Genomic DNA, 11,000 nt, shown 5'->3' with positions numbered 1-11,000 from the left:
TCAAGTACTAAGATGAAAGAATCTACATTTTAGAAAGTGAATTTCTCAAATTTGTTGCTTAAAAATATCTGTGCAAGAATCTATGGCAAAGTGAAAATAAAAACGCTTTTAAGCAGAAAACAATTATTGTGCATTTCACTACATGTTTGCTTACACTTTTGTAGAAAAAACAAACAATTGAAATAAATTTAATAAAATTCACTATATTGAAGTGTACGTATTCAGCTCTTAAATTTTTTTACAGGATAATACACGTAAAGTAAAGGAGTGATATCTTACTCATATTGTTTGAAGTTTGTTTTTGCAACCAATTTCTGTAACAATTTTTTCTTTTCTAAATGCTTTTTGTGTTTTGGAGTTGGTGTCATAGCTCAGTCATTGTTCTAAGATTCCTGTTTCTTCTGCTCTTCAGTTCATGTTTCTTTAAGTTGCTCCCAGACAGTAAAAAAGCTGTTACTTTTAATTTAGTAAATAAAATTAAATAAAATTAAAATAAAAACTCAGAAAAACCCTTGATTATCCATCAGTGGCAAAGTTCAAGTGTACTATCAGCAAAATAAGAGCTTTTTCTAACAGAGGACTTGTTAGAAAAAGACCCGAGCACAGAGATTGAGTACGGTAAAGAAAATGGTTTTAATAATGAAAAAATTAAGGAGAACTTACTATGTTCCTGGACATAATTTAGCATCAGTATTTCAAATATTTTTTGGTAAGTCACAATGGGAGGCAAATATTAACAAACTTGTACAAATTTACAGATGTAAAACATGATTGTATCATAAAAGTGATAAAACTGTGACTAACTGTGATTAAATTCACGTTAGAGATAAAAAAAAAACAAAGGGTTCCTCGACCTGTCAAAATTTAATCAATCGAGTTTGATGGATTAAAAAGCCACACCCAAATAAAAAAATCTATGTTATCGCTCATGACCATCTGTTTAATAAGGCTTTATATGGCCTCATATGACATGTGTTTTGATTGTATAATTTGAGCCTTATCATCGTATTAAATCCTTATTGTCAATTTCCAGATTTACGATGATGCGATGAGAAGGCTCAAATTATACAATCAAAACACATGTTCCATGCGATAAAGCCATATAAAGCCTTATTAAATAGATGGTCATGTGCAATAACATAGATTTTGTTTTATTTGGGTGTGGCTTTTTAATCCATCAAACTTGATTAATTAAATTTTGACATGTTTTACAACAGATGGTTGATGCGATAACATTGATTTTTTATTTGGTTGTGGCTTTTTAATCCATCAAAATTGATTAATTAAATTTTGACAGGTCAAGGAATCCTTAGTTTTTGGTAAAGTCAAAATGTTTCAGTTTTCATGTTTCCATCAGTAAAGCCCTGTTTATGGAGATGTAGGGAAAGGAAATTGTGAATTTATTCCTCAATTAGTTTTCTTTTCTCACCGGTGTCTCCTACTGTTTATAGATAAAACTGCAGTAACTGTCAAAGTAAATACAGAAGAATTGATTAATTCACTCAGATGAGATGAGGTTGGTGCTTAGTACTAGCTGCATTTCTCCCCATGTTCTTATTACTTTGTTTTGAGGGTGAAGGGAGAAGAAGAAGGAGAAGGCAAATAGTGTATTTTTTTTATTATAAATATTATAGAAAATATTTATAATATTTATAAATATTTATATTCAAGACCTGATCACTTGAATATAAATATTCAACTGCAATTAGTTATAATTAACTAATTGCAGTTAATTATAACTGCAATTAGTACTTCTTCTGTAATTTTTTTAGAAATGACTTGGCAATCTTTTATTTCAATTTTGATTTATGCAGATAATTGGAACACAAATGTTCAAAATTCTTAAACAAAATGTTTTGTGTCTTTTTTGGGGGATTCTTAGAATATATTATTGGAAAATTATTTTAATAAGAACAATACGATAAAAGTGGAAACATTTTGGAGGGAATAATCTCATCATGGTAATTCATAGGGGTTGATATTAAAACAGGGAAAACTGAGTTTTTTCAATTTAACTAATTATTGCTTGCGATATTTGCTATATTAAATAATTGGGTGTATAAATATATGCTGTCAGCATATACCATTTATGGAGATGCACACACAAAAAAAACTTGGATTTAATTCTGAAACTTATGAAGTCAAGTTTTCTTACTCAAGTTGCAGTAGGAGCATTAGATATAGTAAGAGTGCAATAGAGGGGAAAAATATGAATTATGACATTCAGAACTATAATATTTTTTGTGATACCACTCGTCCCTTTTGGCAATGCTTTATTGTGTGATCTCTCATTTCCCACAAATGTTTCTTGGAGAACTTCTGGGTTTGCAGGACAGTAGGGTCACATCGCAGTGATCAGGTCTTGAAGCAAAGCAGAGATTTTGAATCTTTGTAGACAGTGCCCTAAATATGATTGAAAGTTGAAACTGCACTCCAACGTTCACACATCACGTTATAGCATGGTAGTGACATTAAATGCTTAGTAGGAAAATTCAAGCTGGTCAAAATAAGTGGGAAATAGTCTCAGGTGAACAAATCTTTTGCTTGTTTAGCCGGGCAAGTGGCTGAATAAGCTGGCCACTTTCTTGTTTGGCAAGTGGCTACAAGGACAGTTAATTGGACTTTGTTAATTTTCTATGAGGTACACCTTTAATTGTATTTTTTCAAGATGGTGCAATAAGACCTGTTTTTTTATGTAAAAAGTAGACTGATGGTGAGTAAAAAAGCTCACTGCACAGGTTTTTGAACAAAGTTAAATAAGTAAAATAACACTCCAAAAAATCTGCTTATCCTGTTGAAAAAAAATCCACAAATATAAACAAACATGCAAACAATAAAATAAGTTCCAACTGGCGTTTCAAAGAAAACAAAACATTTTTCCCCCAACACCAATTAAAACGTTTATTTACTTCAACTGAGCATTTATATTGCTTGCAAATCTAATATCTGTGACATAGTTCAAAAATCATAGTTGTGTGCCATAATATGTATTACTTCTTGTGTTATAACTTTTTAAACAAATAGTCATTAAAATATCACCTGAAATATTAGAACTGTTTCCATATTGATTGAACTGGTTCTCAAATCATGTCACAGGTGGTCCATAAGATTAATAAAAAAAAATTACAGAGCAATTTAGGTAATTAGCAAAGTACAGAACAAATGTAAATCCACCACCCATAACAATACAATAGTCATTTGAAAATAATTGAATAAAGAAAGCAAAATAACACTTTTTTAGCTAAAATGAAAAATCTTATTCTGGCAACAACTGAATTCTGTTTCTTAATATTTTTGTAACCCTTTTCAAATGTCTAGTCATTTTTGAAGACCACACTATAGCCCCATTTTAATATCTAAAAAATACAAACTCAAATTTTCACTCATCAAGATAGTAAATACATTTCAGCAATCTCCACATAGAAATCTGACAATAGATCATTTAACAAGTAAGTTTAACCGTCACCCCACCATAACATCCACAGGCCAGACATGTTTATTTTTCAGTTGAAACACCAATACATACAAATATGCTCACTGTTTACACATCGACTAATCAAAAATCCCTACTAATCAAACTAGAGCCTACAACGTATTACATGTATTTGTACTGTTTTGGATTTTTGGTCAACAATATCTAACTATTACAATAGTTGCGCAAGGTAGATGAAGCACACTGATTAATTTATGCAGTGAAACAACAATAAGCACAAATCTCAAGATCCAAGTATCCCAAAGAGGTTCTACTTTGTACTTGATCTTGGTAGCTGGTTTCTTAATCCAAGAAACAACCTTAACTAGTCATGCTGCAGAACCACCATGCTTTATGTTATCAATAAAGACCCAAAAGACTATCATTTGTGCGACACCAGAAAAGATTGGTAAAACATGCATTTCCTCCTTAGCTCATTTTTGTGAATCGGTGACTGAATTTGATATGGAACATATCTGATCATCTAATTTTCAAATGGACACACTATTTTCAATCTCTTCTGGGTCCAGGTATTTGTATGGGACATCCAGTTTGATGTTTCATTCCTTTATAACTTTACTTAGCTCTTGCAGCTCTTCTTTGAATTTTTCCATCAGCTTCAGGGGTTGCTCCTCTGTGAATTGAGTCTCAGGGTAAGTGCCCAAAGGAACCTGATGAAATAAATCATACACTTACAATATTTTCCGCTGATGTTTAAAATGTCAGGTAAAGACAACTGAAAATTATGTATAAAGAGGTAAATAAACAGCTGCATGTATTTCAGCAAATCTATAGTATGTTTTGATTTTCACTTGTACAAATTTAAGCATAATGTTAACCTGAAACAACCTGATATAATTAGGTGAGGGATTTGTTTAAAATTTACTTAACAAAACTCAGTGTACCGCTCTGTCTTAACAGTTGCTAACTAATTGACATACAGATAGAATCAATGTATTTTACACAACTTGAACAAAATTTTGAGTGTCTTGAGGTTTTCCCACTTACAAAGTCACTGTATTTCCTAGACAGCAAATACAATGTGGTCATGGCTGCAAGTGTTGTGCTTTTGTCTGGCAGTGTCTCCAGTATTGTGGCCTCAGTTGCTTCCCCTTTTGTGGATGGTGGGGGACGTCGCAGGGTGGTTGGCAGGTTGGGCATCCAGCCACCATAGTCAAACTGGGATGCACAAGTAACCATGATTGTTAAGTTTTAAGGCATAGTATGTGACAAATAATTAAGTAAACAATTTGATGTGTTTGATCTTCTTTTTGGTGTGTGTTCAAAAAAGTATTGTTGTAAGGGATTATGGAATAATACAACACAAGCCTCTTTACAATTCCTTGTTTCATGAAACTGTTGGACCTAGCAATGCAGCAGATCTACACATCATAAAATAAACCAGACTGAATAATCATGCAATATTTTCTTGTAACTATCAAACACCTTTTTAAAAAAACTGGCTTAGGAATCTCCAATTTCAGAAAACAAAACAATTTCTAATAACAACAGTTTGTCAGCATTTGTTGAGTACAGTATTACAAAGTGATTAAAGTGTAAATAAATAAAACTTTAAATTTAGAATGGTTCAGTTTGGTTTTTGGTTTGCTAAAATGCATCCATCAATGATAAAACCACATAAAAATCTATATAGTGTAATCCATCAAAAAAGAATAGGTGAGCAGATTTCATCAGTAAAATATAAAACCTCACCTGTCCAGAGTTCACAGCAGCATGCTGGACTGAGCTAGTGAAGATCACCATAGTCACAAACTTGGCCAGTTCATTCACATTGGTAAAGTTCAGGGGGATACCTGATAATTTAAAAATACAAATATTGAGGAATGTTTTATATTTGCTACTATACAATAGACAGTTTCTCTATGTACAAAATATTGGCAATATTATCATAGAGTTTAGGTATTTTTTTCCCAGGGTGGTGTAAGCAAACGACAACTTGAATACAAGTTGTTTCTTGTTTGGTTTTTAAACATCCACACCATGCAATTTTTGTAACCATCAACAGACTCTGATAAACATCCAGGATGAATAACTCAAACCCTATTCATTGCTAAATTAAAAGAATGAATTTAAGATGTTGGGATCCCCCCCCCCATTAACTAGATACTTTTTGGAAAGAATAATCCACACATTTTCAATAGAGTTGAGGTTGGGACCCCTCTAGGAGCCTAATCTTAGCGCATTAAAAGACACAGGGCCAAATGAAATTATACTTTTACACTTGCATATTCTGTTTTAAGCAGAATCTTGGTTAGACAGGGTAAGAACCTACCTGATTTTTCTTTTGGGCAAAGGAATCCATGCTCACAAATGTCCCATATCCAGTCTTCTAGTTCACGGTCGTTTTGAACATCATCATCTGTCTTGTAGTAGTTCTTTAGGATTCCTTCGACAAAGCTTTTCCAGATGGAGGACAGTATAATTTTAAATAGATTAATTTTACATTAAAGGCTTACCTTACAACTATATGAAAAAAATATCATATGAAAGAATGTGTGGTTTGAGATACAGATACTTATTCATATTGTAAACCTAAAGAAAAAAGTTGTAAATTTTTCAGCGAAAGGTGAGGAAAAGGTCATTTTTGGTGAGGTCACTGTCATGGTCTAATACTTTAAAATTTATCGTTTTAAATATTTTCAAGAATTTGTGAATTTTGTAAGTATTTGCATTCAATATTCAGTTTGTATCCACTTGGATTTTAGATTCACAATGTTTCTGTTTTTTGTTTTAAATATTTCCATGTTTTCAAATCAGGGATGTCCAGACCCAATCATGTGGTTGATCAGAATTGTTCGTTACATCTCGATCAAGGATCATTCTTATTTTACAGTTTTGTTTGGAGAACAAAACTGATCAAAGTTTAACATCAAAGTGTTGAAGCAGCTACAATTTGCCAAAGAACATATTGATTAGCCTAAAGAGAAGTGGTGTAGTATTTTGTGGACTTTTGGTTCTTTTTGGTTCGTAGGGCCACGGATAGTTTGTTAGACGTCCTAACTAAATTACACCCCAGTACACAATGAAGACAATAAAGCAAGGTGGTTAAAGCATCATGATATGGGGATGTTTCTCATCAATCAGTCAGTCAGTCAGTCAATCAAATTTTATTTGTATGGTGCATTTCAACAGCAAGACATTTCAAAGTGCTTTACATAATTACAATAAAAACACCAAGTGACATTGAATCATGCTATGGTGTTGGTCCTATTTATCACATATCGAGGATCATGGATCAGTTTGAGTGCACCAGAATACAGGAAGAAGTCATGTTGCCATATGCTGAAGAGGAAATGCAATTGAAATGGATATTTCAACAAGGCAATGACCCCAAACACACCAGCAAGTGAGCAAAATCATGGTTCTAGACAAACAGAATTCAAGTAATGGAGTGGCCAGCACAAACCCCGGACCTTGATCCCATAGAAAATTTGTGGATTACATAAAATATGTTGTTCATGAGGCAAAACCAAAAAAGAAAATCATAGAAATTGTGAAACATACTACAGTTGTCCTGGGCTGCTGACCGATGCCAGAAGTTGGTTGACTCCATGTACCGCAGATGCGAAGCAGTTATCAGAAACCATGGTTATGCAACTAAATATTAAGTTCATGATTCACAGGAAAGATTAATCTTCCAGCATTTCTTAGTTTATGCAGTTTATTTTTGAGCTTGTAAAGAAAGATGTCAACACTACAATTTTTTGAACATTTTATTTCTTGACTTTCTGTAAAATATTGTAATATTTAATTACTTTTCCACTTTTTTGCTTTGAAATAGAATGTGCAGTGTTCCCAATGCATTTGTGTTCATTAAAATACAATTTATTTGAAGAATTTTGAGGTTTACTCACCTTTTTAAACACAGTGCTATTATTATGAATATAACTGTACATTTCATGCTTCATACACACTACAGTACTGCCAACATATCAGGCTACCAAATATGTAGCCTGATATGTTGGCTACATATCAGATATGTAGAAGGATCAATTAACACACTTTCTGGCTGAAAGAAATTACATTGTGTATTCAATATATTCACATTTTTCAAGGGTACATCAGAGAATTGTACAAATTGTCAATATATTAAAACTTTACAGAAAACATGCTTATGAAAATTAGCGCAATAAAATAAGTACACTTTGGAGGGAATGTGAAAAATATTTCACCAGGAACAGAGTATTGTTTTGATACAATGTCACAGTATTCCAGTATTACTCCAGACAAACTGACATTTTTCCTTCCAAAGAACAGTGAGGATCAACGACAGAACATTCCCATTCACCGCACTACTGCAATTTAAAGGTTATTTTTTTTATTATTCTTTGCCATTTTAACAAAAGCAGTAAAAGATTATTAAGGCACTTAAAAAGTCATACCTCATTAGCCTAAAGTATATACTCAGACGTAATGTAAAACATACTGAAATTTTTGTGTATTCAATGGTTTACTTTAAGTGAATTAAAAAAAATTCTTTTGAGCCTTTTCAAATTTGCACAAAATATATTCAAAAGCATATTTTTTCATTGGTGCACTTGAGCAAATACATATTTTGTTCACTTAAAGTATAGTTTTATTTTATATATTTCTTAAAATTGTAATGTGGAACAATTATATTTTAGTGTATTTAAAGTTATGTCAAAATTGGTAAAAGCATGCTCTTAGTAATACCAGCTCTGCGTAACATGCGGCGACCGGCTGCTAATGAGACAACGAAGCTTCAAACTGCTTTGCCACTTAGAGACCAAGCAGGCTGTGGATATAAGTGTAGTGGTATAGAAATACACCTAATTCCACACAGGTGGTTGTCAGGTGAGAAGTTCCGGTTGTTAAGGTGGGCGTGGTATATAAGGAGTTGCAGCGTTCATTCAGGATGTGTTGTCTTTGCTCTCCCACTGTGTGGCTTGTGTCCTGTGGACTCTGGCAGCGGAAAGTAACAAATCGCTGGCTGGTTCATGTTGCGCTAATGTTCTGGTGGTAGGTGTTCTCTCTCTCCCTGCACTTCAGCTGATCTTGGCCAGAACATCTCAATTGAATTGTGCTTATAGGTAAAGCGCCACTGCGCTGGTCTCCTTCTCTTCCTCCTTCTGCGAGTGTGTGTGTGTGTGTGTTCGTGTTTGGATCGGCAGGTAAGAAATTAACGCTCATCTAAGCTCCAGTTTGTTAGTTTTATTTAAAATGGTGGCTAATTTTTCCTAGGTTCCCCCCACAGTTGGACCATTGCTGCCCTGTTCTGCTCCGATCTACTCTGCTTTGCTCTGAGTTCGTCTCCCGGACTTCTACACAATCGGTTTTAAAGTTGGACTGCGACGGCATTATCCGCCTTCATCGAAGCGGTGTTTGGGGTGTGGCATCTGCGCACCCATTTCACCTCCTGTTGTGGCATGACAAGCGGGCCACGCCTGGTCCTGATGTTTTAATTTGCATTGTCTATTGTTTTTTTCTATTTCTTTACTCATTTTGTTTACAGCCCTTTTTGTTCTTTATTTAGTCGGGCTGATTGTTTTTCTTATTGGGTTTAAGATTGTTATAGTGGTTAACTGCTTCTCTTTTGTTGCTTTGCAGTTGCTGAGGTCCGGTGTTGGTGTGGTGACGGTGTCTTCCTCTTCTGCGTGCTGTGATTCTTGAGTTTGGGTTGTCTCACTGCATCTGGTGTGTTAAAGGTTTTTTTGGTTTGCTGTGTTTGGCGGATGCCAACCCTATAGCGCCCCTCTGGCCGGTAACCTCAGCTACTGCATTTTCTTTCTTAGATTTCTTTTTTCATTCTTAAAAGAAACTGGTTTTAAAAAGTCATTTTAAAAGAATGTAATGTTTTTTTGTTTTTTTTTATACATTTGAAACTGTCTCAGAACCTGTGTGCCTTAAGCCAAAGGAAATATTCCCTGGGTGAAATTCCCAGGGTGGTGTTGTTGGGAAACCTATTAAAGCTAAAAGTTCACCAAATCAGTTTCCACCTCGTGTCGCCACATAAGCAACACTTCGGGTGTCATTGTCTCCCATCACTCCCAGATGGGACCGTCTCGTTGCAGAGAAACAAGCTCAGGGCTCCCGTTAGTCAGTATCGTGAGTTAATTTTCACAAAAGTAAAATGTTGGTTTTTGTGGCGCTTCTGTATCTTATTTTGAAGGGATATGTAAACGTTACCATAGCGACCAGAGTCAGAGGGTTTGGGCAGTGGTTTGGGCCGATTCTCCAAACCTGACCACAGAGCTGATAAAAGTCTAACAGGTTCAATCGGTTCGTGTGTCCAAGGCAGGAGCAACACGAACCGATTCCAGTCACTAACATCCCGATTCCAGAGGATAATCCAGTAAAACCCCCAACATAGCCGGAATTTAGAATAACCAAACACGGATGACGATGAAAAAGCAATAGTGATAGTTTGTGGAGTCATTTTAAGAGATAAAAAAAAGCAGTGGATAAAAGACGACGGGAGCAGCCGCTCTATTTGCTGCACTATGATTTGGAGGTGACTGTTTTTTCATAGTTAACATTTTTAACAACGTGACCTTTAGATTTAATAAACATTTCCACATATCACCTCCGATATCCATCGGACTCTCAGTTGCGCAATATGTCAGCTGTTTGGGATTCCCCTCTGTTCCTATGTCACCGCGCTTTCTGATTGGCTAGACATTTTCCCAGACAGGAAAAACCCCACAGGTTGCGATAACTCCAAGACAACCCAAATTGGGTATATTTAGGATTTAGCGGGAACACCAACGAAATTCAGATGAAGCAATGCACCCATCATGCTTAGTGTTTACTGTCCAATGCTGTGTGTGCAGTGCTATGATCATTCATGACTTATCCCAGGGTAGCATTACACTTCTTTCCCAGCAACTACTTAATGAAACTGAATGGAATTGCTACGAAGGCAGTCCGCTTAGGAGACCTCTCTGCCATTTTCCTATGGCTCTTGTCCTTCACACATCACTGATCAATTAGTGATGTGCAACATCTTGAGGTCTGAAAGGCCTGGCCTTTCCTCCTTACTGGTCTTAATATATTGCTGCCCTCTCCGTCGCTAGAGGACCCAAATTTGGGTCCTCGGCGCTTGCCGCAACAAGATCAATTAAAAGCACATGCTATACATTTATCAATATAGGCATATTGCATATCCACGTAAAGGGAAAAAGCTCTTCTAAATGATAGGATCGATATTTTCTTCCTCAACAACACCCATATTGAACACTAAGCAGATTGATAAAAGGAAACGCAATTAGACGCTAACGAGGCACACCCGGTAAAAAACGCAATAGTAAAAGAGCAAGGAGGCCCGACACACAAAAACTATTAATCAGAGTAAAGCCGAAGCTCTGAGGTTTTTAACAATACTAGAGTCACCACGCTACGTTCAAAACTCAATGAACCAGCAGCTAAAGAAGAAAAACAGAAATGGCTCATTTCACGAAGCTAAAATCAAAAATCCAGTCCTACCTTTGCCGTTTCGTGGTCATAATCCATATTAGAGTAAATATTTCCACTTGGTCCGATAATCCCT

General features: G+C 35.2%; 1 protein-coding gene across 1 annotated transcript; it reads right to left on the bottom strand.

Annotated features, from left to right (window-relative positions):
• Positions 1–2,937: 2,937 nt before the first annotated feature.
• On the bottom strand, positions 2,938–5,635 carry LOC103463059 (hydroperoxide isomerase ALOXE3-like). Its single transcript, XM_008406185.1, has 3 exons — positions 5,186–5,635; positions 4,481–4,651; positions 2,938–4,143 (listed from the first exon to the last, which is right to left on the bottom strand). The coding sequence occupies exons 1-3, from the start codon at positions 5,234–5,236 to the stop codon at positions 4,033–4,035; spliced, it is 333 nt and encodes a 110-aa protein (XP_008404407.1). The 5' UTR covers positions 5,237–5,635; the 3' UTR covers positions 2,938–4,032.
• Between the last annotated feature and the right edge of the window lie 5,365 nt (positions 5,636–11,000).

This window comes from Poecilia reticulata, linkage group LG1 (assembly GCF_000633615.1).
Source record: "Poecilia reticulata strain Guanapo linkage group LG1, Guppy_female_1.0+MT, whole genome shotgun sequence".
Classification (NCBI taxonomy): Eukaryota; Metazoa; Chordata; class Actinopteri; order Cyprinodontiformes; family Poeciliidae; genus Poecilia; species Poecilia reticulata.
Note: the sequence above shows the minus strand (reverse complement) of the source record. Positions and strands in the feature narration are given on the sequence as shown.